Source organism: Brachyistius frenatus, unplaced genomic scaffold (genome assembly GCF_029030835.1).
Source record: "Brachyistius frenatus isolate BFR_SWC_R1_liver_20210118 unplaced genomic scaffold, ASM2903083v1 Contig_5, whole genome shotgun sequence".
Taxonomy (NCBI): Eukaryota; Metazoa; Chordata; class Actinopteri; family Embiotocidae; genus Brachyistius; species Brachyistius frenatus.
Window position 1 is genome coordinate 3,866,594 of NW_027210604.1, and position 19,583 is coordinate 3,886,176.

A 19,583-nucleotide genomic window follows, 5' to 3' on the forward strand; every position below is an offset into this window, starting at 1 on the left:
AGGGGTTAACTTGAGGCCTGACCAATGCCTAAACTACAGACATCTTTGTCTCTGTCAAACACACAAGTTCAGAATAATATTCAGCTCATGTCTTCTGTAGCCAGGAACACTGACTCCATCTGTTCAGGAGGCTCCTTTTGGACTTGCAACAAGTTCTCTCTACAGAACCAAAACACGTGCACAATTTGTTGACACTGAGGTTTATGATGCAGCAGAATGGTGGAGTCTGGCCGTGCAGGTTTTCCTTTTTTACTGCGTAGTTCAAAGGTGAATGGTATTTCGGGAGGAATTTGGACGCGATTCTCAGGGAATAACTGTTATATTTTATCAGACTACTTCAGTGAAATGCTGTTGATTGATCAAGCCTGGGTTTGCATCCCTCCTCTGGAGTGAGACTCTTCTCGGCCAGTGAGTGACAGCGCTGTTGTTGGTCTTTTGATGTTTCGGGGTTTTTTTTTGCGAAGTCGTTAATGGAAGTTAATGTTTGGTCATTCAACAAAATAAAAAAATATGTTCGTTTTTTTTTTTTTTTTTTTCTTGGCTTGTGGCCGAGGGAAAACCCAACCTATCATCCAGCCTGAGTGCTATACAGATGACGTAATGCCTGCCTGGCCTACATAATGAGCTCAAATTGCATTGTATGGGGCCCGGTCGATATTCAGCTCATAGACTTCTGTGTAAGATTACACAGGTGTTTGTTTAAGCCCGTCACATGCCTACTTGCAACTGAACTACTGCTTCTCATGAGTGGTTTTATTATGGATTTGCGGTTGTTTTATTGTGGTTTTAATACAGTAGTAATTTCATTCAATTTCAATTCAAATATTGAATACAATTTACAATGAACAATTTACATCGCTGCTCAGTAGATAAAAGAATCCATTTAATATGCACGCATTTGTTACAAAACCAAGAGGACCTGTTGTTTACACGCAAACCTAAATGTGATTAAAACCGAAGTTCCTTTCGTTCCCTTTCGTTTTAAACATAACTATGAGAAAGACAAAGTAAGAGTAGCGAGGACGAGGGAGTAAACAAAGAAAGAAAATATATATTTCTTTTAACAGACAGCCCTTTTATAGAGAACAGCAAACACAGACTGAAAACTGTTTCCAAAAGAAGGGGTAAGGAAAAGAGAAAAACGAAAGAAAAACGAAAGCACGAATGAATGAGAAATTCCAGCTGACATTAAAACACAATGGAGAGAAACAGAATTGAACTTGGCTAATAAAAGAAAAGGTCAGTGAAAACAGAAGCTCAAACACAAAAACATCTGACAGAGACAGAAAAGCGTCCGAGAGAAAGACCAGGCAGAATGAGAGCGAAGGAGGAAGTACCACATCAGTGAGCTTGTGACAGTCACAGCGCTGACAGAGAGGGGAGTCATTCATAAAAGCAGCACATGACTCCATGACTGTTACATGCTTGTACTGCTTTGACCTCGAATGTCTGAACCAGAAGTGGTTCACACGTTTTCAGAAACCCAGGTAATAAAAAGTTATTTGTTCCCTTGAAACACTTGTTGTTAAAAAAAGAGTGCAACTGTTTTATTTGTGTCACATTTAAAAATGCAGGAAAAACAAAAACAACAACAACAAACAAGATGCATCTTTACTTTTTTTTTTGATTGATTCGCATTGTTGCTTGACGAAAGCTTGTTAAATTAGACGTTACCGATACGGATAAGACAAACTCTTTGAACTACAACTCCACCCGGACACGTCCAGATCGAACGCTTATCTTCATATCCGAAACCAGATGGCATGCTTCGCCACCAACCCGGTTACCCACGTTATATAACATGACCACAACTGAATCAATCTTAGTCATCACCACCCGACGCTAGAAACGACTGCCTCGCTGCTTCCAACTGCTTGTGTGCCGTCCGTTAAAAAAAAAAAAAAAAAAAAAAAACTTGCCAGACACTCAGGCGGAGGACAAAACTAAAAGCAACAACACAGCCGTGTTCTCCAACCTCTTTTTTTTTTTTTTTTTTTTTCACCAAACGCCACCCCTGGCCCGCTCTGGGCGTACGGAAGCGAGGTTAAATATTACCGATTCCTACCTGGGCATCATTGCGAGTCTGCCAGTCTTTCCCCCAGCCCTCTCCCTCTCCCTCTCTCTATTCCTCTCCTCTCTCCTCTCCTCTCCCAGCCAAAGCAGGGTCTAAGAATAGCGGTGAACTAAATTCACACAACAACATGAGACTATCAGGTGATCACAGGAACACTGTGTGTGCCGGACAGTGCAGAGGCAGCAACAGCAGTGAGCCCGGGCTGCAAGATGGCCAAAAAAAAAAGCGCAGTGATAAGAGGGCGACAGTGGGGATCTGTTTGTGTGTTGTTTCCGAATCCTACTCTTTTCTTTTTTTGTTGTTGTTGTTGTTCCCCCCTCTCTCTCTCTCTCTCTCTCGCTCTCTGTCTCTCTCGCTCTCTCTCGTCTTCCTTCTTTGTCCAATAAATGTAAATGTACAATTCATCCTTTTAACAAAGAAGTGTCAGAAGAAAGAGCCGGGGGGGAGAGGAGAGAGGCAGAGGGAGAGGGGAGGTGGGTGGTGGGGAGAGAGACAAAGAGCTTAAAGATGCCAGACCCTTACAAGTCAAAGTTCCCCAGATGGTGATATTCCTTTGTGATTATTTCTGGAGATCAATGGAAAGCGGTTTCAGTTTAATTAAAGCTGTCGCAGAAGTAAAGTAAGCCGGTGGGGGAGGACTGAAACGTTAGCCGTCTCGTATCTCCCATGTGATAGTAATATGTCAGCTTAATCTCAATGGGTTTCCCTGTAAGTTTATCCACAAACCGCATCGTCTGTATAGTGCGGAGGCCCAGAAATGATTTTAACGTCTAAAAACTTTCCAAACAGGAGCACATGAATCATTTCCAACAAAAAAAAAAAATTTGAATTATTTTTCACACATTGACACTAATGATCGTACTGCCAAACTTTCCTCTCTACAATACCCTACCCTCTGGAGAAAGGAGACGCGCATCACAGTTTTGGCATCGAGATATCGCAACGTGCCGCTCACACGCGTGTTTAATCATTCTAGCCTTAATATCTCGATACACAATCTCTGGGACTAGAAGCACCTGTAAGAATAATTGCGTTTATCCGAGGTTTCAACATCTCATTCTAACAAGAACTTGCTGTGCGTAGCTGAAATGCTGCTTCTCCAGTTTGTATAATTTATGACCAACTCGGTTCAATTAACCGGGTTTTTCGGACGTTATTACCACTTAAAACTCCAGTCTGTTTTTTTTTGTTTTTTTTTGTAAAGCAGCATTCGAACTCAAACAAGCCATTTTTCAATGCCCCCCCAAAAAAACAAAAAAACAAAAATATGTATTTGAATAATAAAATTCTTGGGCTTACTATTGGCTAGCAACTAATTTATCAATTAGCAGACTCTCGAGTCGGGGTCAGCCCTGGAGGACAAGGAACTGACGGAGTGCATCCAAGACGTCGGCGTTCCCAAGTTGCACTGTCGGCTGCAGACAAACGGGAGCAACGTGTCTTTAAAAATCACCGAGGAAATTAAGGCAAGCATATTCGTCAGCGGACAGCGACACAAACTTGCAACACCGGGCCAAAAAAAAAAAAGCATCTGCAGCGGCTCCTGGTCGGTGTGGGTACTGATAAAGGTCACAACAAAACAATCTAGTTTTCTTGACTGCAGCGAGTCTGACATCAGCCTATACTGACCTCAAAGAGCCCGAGCTCTCGCTCCACTGCCGCTACAAACGTGTGTGTGTGTGTGTGTGTGTGTGTGTGTGTGTGTGTGTGTGTGTGTGTGTGTGTGTGTGTGTGTGTGTGTGTGTGTGTGTGTGTGTGTGTTAGTGTTTGTCAGAGACAGTTACATAAACATCCCCCTCTGTGCAGGCTGTGTGACGTTCTTCCGGCTGCGTGTTTTTAAGGGATATTTTCTGCAGCGGACGACAGCAGAAGTTCAACGGCGTCGTGAAACAGATTTGGACCGGACGCAACTGAACTTCATAAAGTGCTAAAAGTGAGAAACATTCAAAAGATGTTTGGGGGCGGGGGGGGGGGGGTGTCGTCAGGATGTCACTGGCTGAAATTTGTATTCGGGCAACATTATGACAAAGGTCAGGAGTGAAAAGTAAAACCACTGACACTGCGTAATAGCCGACAAACAAACAAACAAACAAACAAACAAACAAACAAAACACCAAGAACCGTCTGGATGAGGCGGTTTTCCACGAGGGCAGCCGTCTCCGTCGGTGATAACCTTAGAGGTGACCCGTGTTGAGAGACCCCCCCCCTCGTCGCTGCATGGCACGTTCGACCCTGACGAACAGCTATCGCGTCCGATCTTCCGACGTCTCTGCCCTTCAGCCGAACCCGCCGCACAGACGTCCTCCAAAACGCTTAGAGGCGCTAGTACCGGCCCGAAAGTCTGCCGACTTGGCAAATTTGAAACCTTCCGCACCGAGATCGCCTCATCCGCGTAACGCTATACGGATACACGGCCGTGAAAAAAAAAAAAAAAAAAAAAGTAACCCGCAACAGAGGGGGAGCTGCTCTGTTGAATCAGATCAGAAGATCAGTCGGCGGCTATTTCGATAAATGGAATAATTGTTTTAGGGGTTTACCGAACATGCCGACAGTTTCCACTTCTCAGGTGTGAGGATTTTATGCTTGGTTTTGTTGCAAATGACGAAACTGTATTTCTTTTGGGTTTTGGACTGTTGGTCAGGAAAAAAAAAAAAAAAACAAAAAAAAAAAAAAAACAAGACATCACCTGGCGAAGTCAGACATTTTTTCACTTAAAAAAAAAAAAAAAAAATGTATTTAAAAAAAAACAAAAGGATTAAATAGTCAACTGAAATAAATATTGAATCTACTGAAAAGCCTTGAGGTCAAGTCTGATGCTTTCTACAAGGGGAAATACCATCGATGCCTCCTGTCGCAAAAGCGCTACACTTGTTGAACCAGCTGTCGTTTCCGATGAGCAGGTTCCAGTAAATAGCGACCGTCTTCAGGAGCTGGCCCACGTGTCCTAAACGCACCTGACTACCTGCACATTTGCTAGTTTCACTGCTGGCTACGTCGCATTCAGGACTTCTGCATTCCAGCAATCACATGTCAGTGACCGGGTGCGGATGCTGCAACGCCCAGGGGTTCCTGTGCTCACAAACACAACAAATTCAAACACTGACGTGTTGACTGACTCGTACAGAACGGAGGCAGAGATCATCTGAAATCTATTATTCTGCTATGTTTTCAGAGATCAAAAAGGTGTCCACGGCGATTGTAAACAACACGACAAAACACACGTTATTATGTGTGTGTGTGTGTGTGTGTGTTGTGTGCGTACACCATGACTTGGCCCTGAATCAGCAACACAGGACAGAAAGGGAATGACGGGAGTGTTTCGAGTAATGAAGCGATCCTCAAACTGAACGGGAGCGGTGGAAGCTTTGGAGAAATCAGGGTTCGTGTTGAATTCTTCTTTTCAGGTGAAAAGCAGATTTGCTCCCGTGAATATTCAAAACTGCCAAGCGTAGGGACCGAAAGTATCACGCGATAGAAATGATTGTGTGCTCGGCCTTAAAGCGGAGAGACAATACTGTCAGTGTGTGACATCACCTCCTCAACCGAGATCCCTGCCATCCCCCCCCCCGTTCTCACTCTCGCTCATTTAGGAGACTAAAAGTAGGTTAATTAGGTTATGTGACAGAGTGAACTTCTTTGGTCTGACTTTCAGGATCCCAACGGACCAACGGCTCACACTTCTGGTGAACATTCAGTGCCGCATCGCTGTGTCTGCTCCGTGCCGTTATTCACAGTTATGTGTAAGAATTTCTATTTATAAATGTATCTTCAGAGTTCAATACAAATGCAATAGAGCAGTATGAGAAGGGGAAAAAAAAAAAAAAAAATCAAAGGAAGATTAAAGCCATTTTTTTTTTTTTTAATTAAGAAAAAATAAATCTGTATTAATATAAATAACAGCTAAATATCACTTGCGTTAGGAACCGATGTTGTAAAACTGAAAACCGATTACTAAGAAACCCCAGATTTAATGGTAGATTATAATGATTCTGGTAATTGCGAAAGCTGCATAAAATTATCGACTTAACAATAAATTTGCTCGCCACGTTCGAAATATTAAAAGATTGCGTTGTGTTGGCGTGGCCATGAGCCAGTTTGTTACAGTGTAGAAAGGTCTAAGGAAAAAAAAAAAAAAAAAAAACTGGACATCAACAAACTGAGCGTTCACTCTCCTGCGACGTTGGCGACGTTGGCAGCACCTTGACCTGATATCGTCACAAAGCAGCGGGACGTGCAGGCCTGACGAGATGTTAAGCCAACATACCGGCACTCAGCAGAATGCCAATGCGAGTGTGTGATGCGTGTGCAGCTTTTACGTAAAACTATATCTTCGCCGTGACCCTGCAGTTCTGAGAAGACCGAGCGTGGCCACTTAAAATAGCCCCGACAGGAACCCGACGACAGCCGCCGTCTCTACAGAACCTTTGGCCGGTTCCGCAGCCTTCGCACGGGCACACACGGAGAAGCGAGCGGCGTCGGGCTGAAATGCACGCGCGCCGGGTGACGCCGGCGGGTTTTAGACGTGCGCGAGCGACCGGCTGCGAGAAAGCGGAAGGAGCTGTTAAGAGGTGTCATTTGAGGTCCCGTTCAGAAGAACGGGGACGCAGAAGGCAGTCGTGAGACTTGATGCAAATAAAATGGCGACGGACAGGTGAGGCGGGTTTTCGGGCCCGGCGGGCAAAGGGAGCGACGAGATTAAGGGGTCAAAGCAGGAGTGGGCTGGCGTGGGTTCAAAACTTTCGATCAACAGCAACAGGATACGACAAAGAACATGTAGAAAGCATATATTTGCCTCGAAGAATGGGAAGTCTGCATTTGTTAAGATGTGTAGTCTTTATCGAAATACACAACGGTCTCCGCTAAGGCACAGCTTTGCGCAGCCACGCGATCGTCCCGCAGACACGACAGCTTTGATTGATGGGAGCCTCGTACGACACGCCGAGTTATGAAAGTACGCAGCAGAGGAAGGACGCCATGCAATCAGACAACTGAAGACACGACTTCTCCTGAGCGATCAAGGGGAGAAAAAGAAAAAAAAAAGAAAGAAAAAAAGAGAGATCACCGCTAATAAATCGGATGCGGTGCAAAGTTTTACTCTGCAATATGCAACATGGTGCATTTTCACAGATGGCGGTGCAATCTATAATAATATCCAATAGAATTTAGTAAGACGACGTGACTTTGCATTCGATCATATTTTAAATGCGATGCAATGTTTTAGCTTTATTTCAGACTCGAGTCCAACTAACTACAAAATTAAGAAAAAAATTAAAACAAAGAAGCTTGTTTACTGAAAGAAGGCGGTCTGGGTGGATGAAATTATACATGAAGCGGTACAGTGAAATTTGCCTGCAGCAACGCGAAACGTGGAAAAATTACCCAATTTCTATAAAGCTTCAGGAAAAAAAAAAAAAAAAAATACTGATTACAAACATATCTGGTTGTAAAAGGTTGTACAAGACCGCGTGTAAAACTCCTTGCACTCGCTGGCACTCCCTCGTATGTAAATAAATCTCACCGCAAACACAGCTATATTTTACTAAGTGGCCCAGGTCAAGTAGGAGGTTTCCTTTCCAGGCTGCCAGGGCGGGGGTGGAGGCGGGGAGGTCAAAGCTCCTGGCTGACGATCAGGCCTCTGACTGGCTGCAGGATGAGCCAGAAGCTCTCGGTTGTAATGTACAGTATGCCGTCCCCGGTCAGGTGCTGCAGCCGGGGAAACAGGAGAGGCTTTTTGGGCTTTCCTCCCAGGGTCAGCTAACCAAAGTTGCCCTCTGTGGTATTCTAGCGGGCAGCGACGTGCTGCGACAGATCTTTGGCGGGGCGACGGGTTCGCAAAACAAAACTCTTTTCTTTTTTTTTTTACAATAACCTGCAAGGTTGTTTTTGTTTTTTTCTGAAATGGAACATAGTTGGATATTTGACAGTTACTCTGACAGGATTTTTGGATTGATGCCGTTGCTTGAATCTAAATGCAAATAAAAAAAATTACAAAAAAAAAAAAATTAGATGACATCGGTGCGTTACCGAATAGCAAAGCTACATCCATTGTGGATATGAAAACACTAATTTAATGTTACTGTCCCAGCTCAGGAATCGACGATGAAGTCTGCCGCACAAACTGCATAAAGACAGTGTTTTAGCACATTTAGGCTTATTTGAAGCTTCTATGATTTTAATACCTGCCCTTTTGATGTACTGTTAAATTGCATCCTCCGCTCTTCAGACTGTAGGTGCTCTTTATGTTCCTTGTTCTCCAACTTCCTCTCCTCCTGATTTCCTAACAGCCTAAATGATGGATCTCGCCTATTCCTGCTGCCTCTCAAGTGTCCTCTCCAACCGTGTCTCCTCGCAGCTCTGTCCTCGCCGCAGCATTTCATGCTTGATGAATGGGGCCGCTTACGCCAGAGGTATGAAGAGCACAGCTGACCACCGAGTTAACAGAAACGGCCTGATGCCCGCCTGTTTGCGCTGGTGTTGATGCCGACCAGCGCCCCCCCCCCACCCACCCACACACACACGTAGACGAACAGCATTTATATCACCGGGGAGCAGGACACCTTTATGGCAGCGGAACGTGCTCTGGCACAGTCACGGGCCAAAGTGCAAGCAACACCGAAAGGAGCTGAGCTTACAGGTCCGCGGGTAAATATCTCCACCCTGGTGACAAGAGTGAGAGCAACATATTCAGAGGCAAGTGTATTTAAAACTAAAAAAAAAAGAAGAGTGCTTTCCCCGTGCTGACCCTGACCCTGACCGTGTGCAGGAACATATACACAGAGGAGACTGCAAATTAACTCGGGGAGTATATGGTATCCATCAGCCAGCTCAATGATGCATTGCACAGTCAGGTTGAACGTAACCTCAGGGTGTTTCGATAAATAGGTACTTGTACGGCTTAAAACTGCTTCGTGGCATTTCATGGCTTGCTTTAGCTGCCTTGACTTCAATTCTGCACTCAATAAAATAATTTAAGACTTAAATATTATATATATTTTTTTTTTTTTACATAAGCAACATCCCGTTTTGAAACAACCGTCACCCTCCGCTCCGGATGCACCATGTCCACGATAAGCATGTCAGCATGGAGCAATAGCTGCTTTAGGTGTCGCTCCGGCCCGGTGTGACGTCAACACTTTTGTTTGATATGTCAATATGGTTCATTTATTTCAAACAGACGTGAAATGAAAGCTTTAAAAAGGTGGAAATCAAAGAGCACTGATGTTTTAAATTGATTAATAACGTTGACTCAAGTCATGTGAATATACTTCTTTTTTTTTTTGTGTGTGTGTGTGTGTGTGTGTGTGTGTGTGTGTGTGTGTGTGTGTGTGTGTGTGTGTGTGTGTGTGTGTGTGTGAATATAACATACCTGCAACCAGCACAGTGCGCATTAAAGTCAGAGCATCACTAAGTGTAAACTTGATATATATAACGGTATTTGTCGAGTTGTCACCAGACTAGACACGAGAAAACAAAAACAACAACAACAACAACAACAACAAAAAAAATCACCTTTTATAGAGAGCACTTGGCGATTATAGGAATTAGTTCAACATTGGGAGACAAGACTATGAACTATCTGTGCCACAGGAGGCGGACGCCTGGGTTTGGCGTGGATCCGCCTTGTGTTAAAGCGGGTCGACTGAAGTGGATCACATGTGCTCCGATTCAGAGCACACAGTGTCCTCCTCTGTTGTCTGACGGCACCGGCGGGAGGGTACAGTACCGTCGGCGGGACCGGGGGGGGGGGGGGGGGGAGGGGATGGAGAGGGGAGCCACTTTGCTCCCAAGTTATCGGTAGCTCAGTATAAAAGGTGCACACACACACACACACAAAAAAAGAAAGCCTGACTATGCTGCCACGGCTGACTCGTTGTCCCCCCCCCCCTCTCACCCCCTTTCGTTATCACGCAGGCTGTCTCACCAAAGACAAAAAAAAAAGGGGGGGTGGGTGGAGGGGAGACAAAGGAGGGAGATTCTGCAACTTCCAAAACCATAACAGCGACGAGCTGAGGTTTTTGGACCACGCTTTCCAGAATGAGAGAACTCATTTAACCAAACGTGCACAGGAGCAGGAATTATTGCGTAAAGGAGGAGAACAAACAAAAACAAAAACAAAAAAATAATAATAATAATAATAAAAATTTAAAAAAAAAAGTACAGGCTTTAATGAGGTAAACCGAGAAGAGACAGCGCGTGCGGTGTCTTAGCAGCTAGCGTTAGCACGTTAGCTCCACCCGCACACCAACAGGCGGACAACAACAACACGTCTGCAAACCCCCCCCCCCACCACCACCACCACCACCACCACCTACCTACCTACCCACCCCCACCCACGTTGCAGCGTTGGACTTCAAATTAAAAACCACAACAAAAAAAAACAACTCCACAGCTGCCGAAATGTAAAATGCCCACCGGGTTCAAAATAAAATAAAAGACACCTCTCTCCCCCCCAAAAAAAAAAAACTCAGGCGTGCTTACAAACACCAGCGACGAAAAACTCCCCCAAGTAGCGTGGACGACGACACGGTCCACAAACACGCGCGCATACATACACACGTATATATATATACATATATATATATATATACACGTACACATACACACAGATACCTGAAAGCTGGGTCCTCTTTGCTACATCTCGGGGGCGGCGACGAAAACGCATTTCTCTTGTTGAAAAGTTTGTGGAAGAGAGTCGGAGGCATTTTGTACCCAAAAATTTAAACGAGGTACAGAAAGTCTCCTTTTTCCTTTTCAAATCCGAGAGCAAATCTTGTTCCTTGTAACTGTCTCCATGGGTGTCAGAGTCATATGACAGGCATTAGTCACAGGAGCTGCTTGGTAACCCGTTGCATTTTTCTGATTGGCTGACCGGACCCTGCCGCTGCAACAAATTACGCGATTGGCCGGTATTTTTGGCGAGGTACCACGTGGTCATTGGATTCGCCGTGTTGATGTTTTGTTGGGAATCGTGACAGCATGAAATGTATTCACACAAATCATAAAAGTGCGCCTGCTGAGCGGCTTGACGCACCCCGGGGGGTCGGATATCCTTAAATGATCTGCATGAGAAAATGGTGAATTACAAATCCGTAAATGGAGCCTACCAAAACAAACAAACGCAGAGAGGTGTCCGACAACAAATAGCTATTTAGGAAGGCCATCAGCTGCATTTTCCTTTTATTTTACGCTATTTTTGATACTTAACCGTGTGCAAATTTGCAGAAGGAACACGTACACACACAAATATAGAAATCGAAAACCTAACAAATCTACTCTATTTTAACTTAACATTTAGCTTACATTTAGTTCATATACCAAAAAAAAAAGTGTTCAGATAAAGAAAGGAAAAGAACACACTCTAAATTTCACATTTAAAAACTCAAAAACACTAATAGTGAGACAAAGGGGGAAAAAAAGGATGGTTATTAAAGGAGATACATGCATGACATCTAGTGGTAATTTTGCATTATACACTTTCTGACAACATTTATACAAAATAAATAAGGAAATCATGGGTGTGTTTGAGTCCTTACAGTGAAGAGAAACAGTGCACTACAAGAGTATTTCTTAAACAAATACATTGAAGAACCAATTAGGAGAATTGGCTCGGCCACTAAGAGCCAAAGATAAGTAAAGCATTGCACCACAGTTTGAATATGAGCAAGCAAAGGAGGTTAAAATGCTCTTGTGTTCACAAGATTTATGCTGAGCAGGCACGTCCATAAATACCAGTCGAGTGTGCACCTTTTACTCATTCTCTTTAAATAGCATAAATACTCATTCAACTTTGTACACTGAGTCTTAACACTTTGCCTTGAGGCACATACAGACCACCCTCATATGATACTTATACACCTTTGATCCAGATTCTGGGGGGAAAAAAAAACAAAAAAACTCATATTTTTTTTACATGCAATATTTTGGCTTTTGATATCACAGGGCAGAAGGTTGTGCGTGCTTAGCAACTGTGAGAGGAAATAAAGTGGCACTTTTGAGTTTGACACAACTTTCTCTCATCTTCTGAAAGAATGCGTCTCTTTCGTTTTCATTAACAAAGTCAAAGAACTTAGCTTTCTTTAGGCTGCTTTTTACAGGTCTTTTTTGCATCACCCTCAGACATAATGTTTCCTCTTTACAGCTGATCTCGCCCGTTCTGGACGTCTCTGCATCAGACTTCACCTGCTTGGGTGGGCTGGATGACTGGAATGGCTCACTGGTGTTGTGAATGGTTAATCTGGAGGCTTGGATGTGCCTTACATTGAAGGTCTCAGCAATGAGGGGGCTTTTGAACCATACCTTCTTCTTAAACAAAATAGGCCTTCTGCTAGTGATCTAGAGAGAAAACATTGGACCTTGACTATGGCCATGATCCCTCTTCAGATTTTTTTTTCAAAATGTCTACATCATATGATAATAAAAGTAATGAATAAGTGAGTTTCTTACTTTTGGTGGGGTTTTCTTCTTGAAGGGTTTATCTACAGATTAATGATTAAAAAAAACACAAAACTACTGGTTATAATGTATTCAGTGTAAGGAATATATTTGTGTGCATTAACAGTGCTGCAAATAAGACTATTACAAGAGCTTTTGATGAAATTATGCATCTTGTTAAGTGAGACTCTACCTGATTTAACTGAATCTGTTTGTATTTTAGCTTCAGGCTCAGGTGCTCTGTGGTTAATCGATAGAGAAAAGACAGCGATTGAACCAGTTGTGTGTTCAGTATGCACCAATATCATGTAAAAGTAAAAGCGCTTGAGATTTGAAGATTCAACAGAGAAACATACCTGGTTTCATAGTTGTTTTCAGCAAGAATTGTTGAGGCATCTGCGAAATAGATTAAGTTTCTATCAGACAACTGCAGACTGTTTAAGATAAGATGCAAACACTTGGCTATCAAATTAGATCGTACTCAGTTTAGCTGTTGTTGGAAAAAACACCGTAAAATGTCATTTTGTCATAAATATGAATGCCTTTTTTTTAGTTGTAAAATACGATTTTAACGTTATTTAGGTTCAAGCATCATGAAATGCTCCCAGAATACACAATAAAGTGTGCAGTAAACTTTTACATTTTTAAAAGATTTTTCTCTCAGAATCCACCATGAACCCGCCGTGCAGAACTTGTCTTCCAATCTGCCGGTAAGAGTAATTACAAAAACCCATTTGTCACGGGTTCACTACCGATGTCATAGTTAGGCTACATCTAAAAAAAGAAAAAGAAAAAAGAAACCTTGAAATTATTTTTGATTTAAATTCATCATCAGGTGGTGTCTGAGGAGCCTGCAATACAGAATCTGCAAACTAAATTTCATACTGCATCTAATTTATGTACTCAGCACATTTGTCGCGTGAAGTGAAATGTATTCAGTTTTAAACTGAACAAAAGTAAATGTACCTATGATGTTGGAAAGGTTGGGGTGGTGATACGTGTGGATGCTCTCAGCGTGGCTCACATCCAGCAAGGTGGAGTTTTTTATGTGAAGATGAAGAGAGTCAATGTTTTCCACTGTAAAGAGGACAAACAAAGACAACAACAAAAACAACAACAATATTAGAACGGGATAACCTTGTATTGTAGTTGTGAATATACAAAAAATTAACACACACCGTGATTTTCTTTTCTGAAGATCTCCGGGGAGGGAAGACTGCTGGAAGCTGAAGAGTCAGAGGAGTAACCGTTCTCCTCCTCCTCCTCCTCCTCCTCCTCCTCTTCATCATTTTCATCTTCATCATCAGAGCTGAAAGTCGTGTCTAGCTCCATGCTAGAAGATGTGATGCTTTCCGGAGTCACTGCCAAGCTTCGCTCGTCCTTTCTACCTGGCATAACACCACCTTTGAAAGCCTGCGGGATGGGAGTCACCTGGACGGCTCGGTTACCCGCTGGCGACATTTGGCAGCCAGATCTTTTATCAGCTGGTGTGGCAGGTGAGGTGGCTTTGTGCCCAGGGTTTTCTGGAAATGCGGGGCTGCTCAGGTGTGACACAGATTTGCGGTGGACGGGCACAGAGCTGGTCTGTGTGGGTGTAATGAATAAGCAAAGGGAGAAGAGGACAACAATAATAATAATAATAATAATAAAAGGACCAATTTAAGGAAACGTTGGCACTAAAAGTCCAGAGACGAGAGAAGCTGCGTTAAACGGCGTTCCACGTCGAGGATTAAAAACATTATATTGAAAGTGAAATATAATGGCTGATTTGAGTGATAAACACTCAAAAATAGAAATTTGTTATTCATACACGGAGGAAAACATCCACCTGTTAATCAACACACTTACCCCCTGCAGGCTGGTTGGTTTGACAGTGGGGTCGTTCATCTCGTCCACTTCAGGTTCCTCTGGAAGCGCTTCATAAAGCTTGTTGGGCAAAAGTCTCCTATTGTCTGAAAGTTTTGAAGCAGGGATGTAGAGAATAATATCAAGATGGTTTTTACCTGCATTTCGACATTTCATTTTTTTTTTTTTTTAGATAAACCATAAAACTTCTTGTTTAAATTTAAAAAAAAAACATTTAGAAACAGAGGTAGGCTATTTAAAAAGTGAAATTATTTTTTTGGGGGGGGTGCTTTTTTTTTTTTTTTTTTTTTTTTAATGAAATACCTGTATTGTAAAGACTAACTGAGGAATTTAAAACAAAATCCTGTGAAATGCACAATATAGCTCAGATGTAACGTTTGCTGCTCTGGAGCTGATGTGTGTGTTTGAGTGTTTTATTTCTTACTGTTTTGTCTTCTTTGTGCTCGTTTCAGGACCGTACTGGGTAATCCACTGTCGCGACGGTGTCTGACGCGGAGCTTGTATTGATCCATCTCCAAATCAAAGTGATTTCCAGATCAAAATTCAACCCCGAGTCAACGAGCAAACAAACTTTAAACTGGCTGCAGTGCAGAAAATGCGCCAGTTAAACGTCCGAATGACGACACCGATAATCTGATAGACAAAAAAAAAAAAACAACAAAAACAACAACAACAACGTCAGTTTTTCTGATATCTTTTCGTAAAAAAAGGAAAAAAAAAAAAAACGTTTTAAACCTACTCCGTTTTTTTAATTTATTATTTTTTTTTTGCGCGTTGCTTAGCAACCGAGCACACCTGGAGAGTCAGCCTGGCAATCAGATGCTGATGACGTATGCGCGTAGGAAAGTCTAACGGAAGTTTTGTTAGGCGATGTCGATGCTTGTGATTTTGACAGGTGTCATACGTTTATATTTTAGAGACATAGATTAAAAAAAAAAAAGTAAAACATAAAACATGACAGTATTATCATGACTGCAAAGAATGTCTAAAAACAACAACAACAAAAAACAGTTTCCTTGTCTGCAGTGGTGAGAAGGAGTCTACATTTCCTAAAGTACTGCACTTTACTTGAGTGTTTTTTTGAAGTAGGCCAACTTATAGGTTACTTGAGTATTTCTCTATTCTTCTGATCCACTACATTTATAATAATTCATCTCTGGTCAAATCCATCACCTAACAATAATACCGTTGGTTGTATGTTTTCTGCTTAAATCTTTGCACTATTTTTAGTTAGTTTAATTTAATATTATTCTATTCTATTATTATATATTGTGCATTTTCATATTTGATATTTAATATTTTTTACTGTGTTATTTTTATTTCTTTACCTGTATCTATAATGCTGCTGTAGCGTAAAAAAAATTCCCCTTGTGGGATTAATAAAGTATCTATCTATCTATCTATCTATCTATCTATCTATCTATCTATCTATCTATCTATCTATCTATCTATCTATCTATCTATCTATCTATCTATCTATCTATCTATCTATCTATCTATCTATCTATCTATCTATCTATCTATCTATCAATTTCAGAGCAAAATATTGTACTTTTTACACCATTACATTTGTTTGACAGCTTGAATTACTATTTAGCCTACTTTTCAGTTAAAAATTTTATGTAAAAAAAACACATGCTACTCCTATAAAATTCTATTGATTGTTATAAACAGAAATTAAGCCTGTGATGTTGAAGCCTTTTCGCTCAAAACCTTGAGACCAATGAAAACATCGAATGGGTGCTCCTTTTCATGCTTCAGGGAATTAATGCTTTTATAAAGCTGATTGATTCCTAAAGAGTTAAAAGTTTCCAATGTATCACACGCAAAAAGCAAAGAATAGAAAATTATCAAGGCGTAAATCTGTGTCACGTTTTTTTTTCTTCTTCTTTCTTGCATCATTTGTCATCTAATGATCAGATGTATCCTGTGACCCTTTGACCCCCTAGATTTGGAACCAGTCGATGATCTTCCCTCGCTGTATATTAAAACTCCCTCTTAAGGGAGCATTTAGCTGACAATATCTATGTAATGGAGTATTTTTTTTTTATGGTGTAGTGTTGATACTGTGATCTGACATCACTGCTGGTCCGGAAAGAGGTCCAGTTTGTTTTTCATGCACCCAGACAGACACAATACTTACAAAGAAACTTTAAAAAAAATAAAACCAGCAGCTGTGAATTCACAGTAGAAAAAAAGAGAAACAACAGACTAGTTTAAAATCATTCCAGAATTTCTTTTATTTCACTGCCCTCGTCCTATTCCCCACCCGCCCTCACCCCTATTGCTGCACTCAATCATTACAAGGATATGGTGCTGATTCCATTTTACAGCAGAATAGATAAATAAATAAGTACAATTCATCGCACTACACGCAAAAAGAGAAAAAAAAAAATCCATTCAAACCATTGATTTAATAAATATGCTTACATCTAGCTGTCCTCATTTATGTACATCCGCATTGTTTATGCTTTGGGACGGTAATCAACTTAAAAAGCTTATACATTACTTCTATTGTGTAAACCCCTTCAAAAAATGTTTTCCTTCGTTGAAAAGTTGATGTTTGTTCTATTTACCTTCAGTGAGTGTAATTCATCGTCAGCTTTGCCTAAGTTATAAAGACCTGCACCTAGCAGCCGTGGCTGTCGGCAGTTGCAGACAACTTGCTATTAATGACCACAAAGAAAAACATGTCTTTTTCAAGTCAAATGCCCGTGGTCCCAGCATTGCAGGGCAAACCGCATGCATTGCCCCGAGCCCTGGTTTTGCATTATGTCTTTTGTTTTCTTTTTATCCGACATACTCTTGGTGCAAAGATGGGTGAACAAAAAAAAAAAAAAAAAAAAGAAGTTGCGATTGTGCCAAGTAGAGTGAGAGAACCTTTGATGACTGTTACACTGGGCCAGTCCTTTACATAAAGAAGGAGCATGCATGCTAATCTTCTGACCACAGCCATGTAGAGGTGACTTAATGAATGAGTGAACACATGACATGACATGTGATTTGGATGTGGCTCAGACATTGAGATGCTCTACATGGAACGTAGTGGACAGCAATGATTTCAAAGGCAGAAGTTGCTACTTTCTCAAACTCATCTTAATTCTGACCTCAAAAAGTAGGATGTATTTTTTTTTTTTTTACCCTGCATGATATCCATCTTTACACATTACAACAACGTTAATCCTTGTGTCAGATCAGGGTGGTGTTTCAGGCACTGCCTGTACTTGCCCTGCTGTGAGCAGCTTTTTGAGTGAACGGAAATCTATTGTTTACCACTGGCGATAAAGTCCATTACTATCTGACAAGGTGTCAGCATTATTACACATTTAGACAGCTTCTGGAGCTACACTATACACAAAGACATCACACTTGCTGTCGTAACACTCGTGTACAACTGTTAGGTTGTGTTTGGCTGGTAGGTTTAAACTGATGGAGGAGAAAAGAGAATGTCAGGAAAAATAGAAATGGACTGTGTTTTAGTGGAGTTTCTGTTGCCGGGGACTGAGCACATGATTTGTTTTGGTGAAAAGCAGGTAGCGAGTATGGAAGATTTCAAATGCCAGCGAAAAAACTTACAAATACACATTGTTATGTGTGTAGTATTTCCTTTTTGTAAAAATGTCTGTGTCATTTGTCACATTAAAATGAACAGACAGGGGTCTTTCATTCAAAAAAAAAAAACAGCACTTTTTGTGTCGTCAGAACAAAAGTGAGATTTTCAGCTGCCTGTTGTGGGAATGTAATGCACTGCCAAACTCCTCCATCCTGTAGTTTCAGCATATTTCAGGCAGTTGCAGCCATCTACTTTGTGTGCATCTATTAGCATCAGCTGGGTCTCCTCCATGAAAACACATCAGCTATCAACTCTTAATGTGAATTATGCCAATATTTCTTCTGTCTGCTGGTACCACTTCCTGCAACACAATCAATCCTTTAAAAAAAAAAAAAAACCTGACAGTCCATTACAAATGTCATTGCATATGTAATCAATAGTAGTGTCTCTCCAGCTTGCTATCACGCAGAAAGTTTTAACACGAAAGGCTGCCAGGGCTGCCATCAGTTCATGTCAGCTATGAGAAGCTCCTGCCATGTTCCCTACCTTAAAGCTGTTGATTAATTCCCTCAAAGTGATTGGACAGGTGATTATTTTTCATTTTGGCATGGATGACGTGTCTCCATTTCAAAAAAGAAAAAGCTTCCGCACAAGTTTTCATGAAAACCATGCTTTACATTTAGCATTGGCAAGTCTATGCTGCCCTCTGCTGGACAATACCGGAATGCAATACACAACATTTGTTTTTACTGTGGCATGGAAATTCACGTCACAAAGCAAAGAACTTATTCACTGATTACAGAATAAAAGTTAACTTACTAACTTTTAATTATGACACAGTCATTCTAAATATAAAAAGGAAATACATATGACAATGTGCATTATATTTTATTTTATTTTCTTTCTTTAGTTTGTTTTCAATTTGGGCATTTTAAATCTCCCATAGTTGGGCGAGGTTTGGTTTGCATTCCCAAAGCATGTTAAGCCTCAGGTGACACATCTTTGTCCCACTGCAGGTCACTGGTCAAAGCAGATCTTAGGATGCTTGAAGGAAAATGAGGCCTTCACATGGAGATGCTACTGTAGAGCTGATCGATCTTCCCCTTGAAGAATTCCTTCAGCTCCGGTCTCTTGGCCTTTAGTGTCGGAGTCAGGAGGCCGTTATCAATGGAGAACATCTCATTGTGGATGTAGATGTTCTTCACCTTCAAAGGGAAATTGGAAAAGAATTTAAAAAAAAGATGTCAAATGAGACCGAGATTCTTGAGAGTCTATCATCTTACTTTGTTATGTACAGTAAGTGCAGTAAAGGACAAGAATCCCGAGTTATCCCCAGTTAGTGTAATTTGAGGCAATATAATTACAGATAAGACAAAATCTTAGCATAAGACCTGTAACACAGTATTTTCTGATGTATTTATCTGTTATTAACTATTGCTCAGCCAAGGGAATAACAATCGATGTATGTTAATAATCTTGTTTAATCTGGGTAATTTTAGCTGTATTTTTTTGTACTTATAATCATAAATGTGTTTGTAATTTGCAGTATACCCACAATAGTGCTAATTAACTGCTGCAGTATAAACATTATTTACTGGCAATATCAGATCTTACACGAGATATTTCTCATACTGTGTATGGACTGTACCTTCAAGACCA

General features: G+C 41.3%; 2 protein-coding genes and 1 long non-coding RNA gene across 3 annotated transcripts in view; all 3 read right to left on the reverse strand.

Moving 5' to 3' along the window:
- fnip1 (folliculin interacting protein 1) overlaps positions 1-10,895 on the reverse strand; it is a 39,101-nt gene extending 28,206 nt beyond the window's left edge. The window contains 1 exon segment of the mRNA XM_069717218.1: positions 10,685-10,895. Coding sequence (XP_069573319.1) covers positions 10,685-10,776 — 92 coding nt within the window. The 5' untranslated portion in view covers positions 10,777-10,895.
- A 1,622-nt stretch (positions 10,896-12,517) lies between these two features.
- Positions 12,518-12,903, reverse strand: LOC138635032 (uncharacterized). Its single transcript, XR_011312047.1, has 3 exons — positions 12,862-12,903; positions 12,699-12,745; positions 12,518-12,549 (listed from the first exon to the last, which is right to left on the reverse strand). It is a non-coding gene; the product is annotated as an uncharacterized lncRNA (long non-coding RNA).
- Positions 12,904-18,308: 5,405 nt separating this feature from the next.
- acsl6 (acyl-CoA synthetase long chain family member 6) overlaps positions 18,309-19,583 on the reverse strand; it is a 34,823-nt gene continuing 33,548 nt past the window's right edge. The window contains exon 21 of the mRNA XM_069717322.1: positions 18,309-19,129. Coding sequence (XP_069573423.1) covers positions 18,989-19,129 — 141 coding nt within the window. The 3' untranslated portion in view covers positions 18,309-18,988. The remainder of the gene's footprint in view (positions 19,130-19,583) is intronic.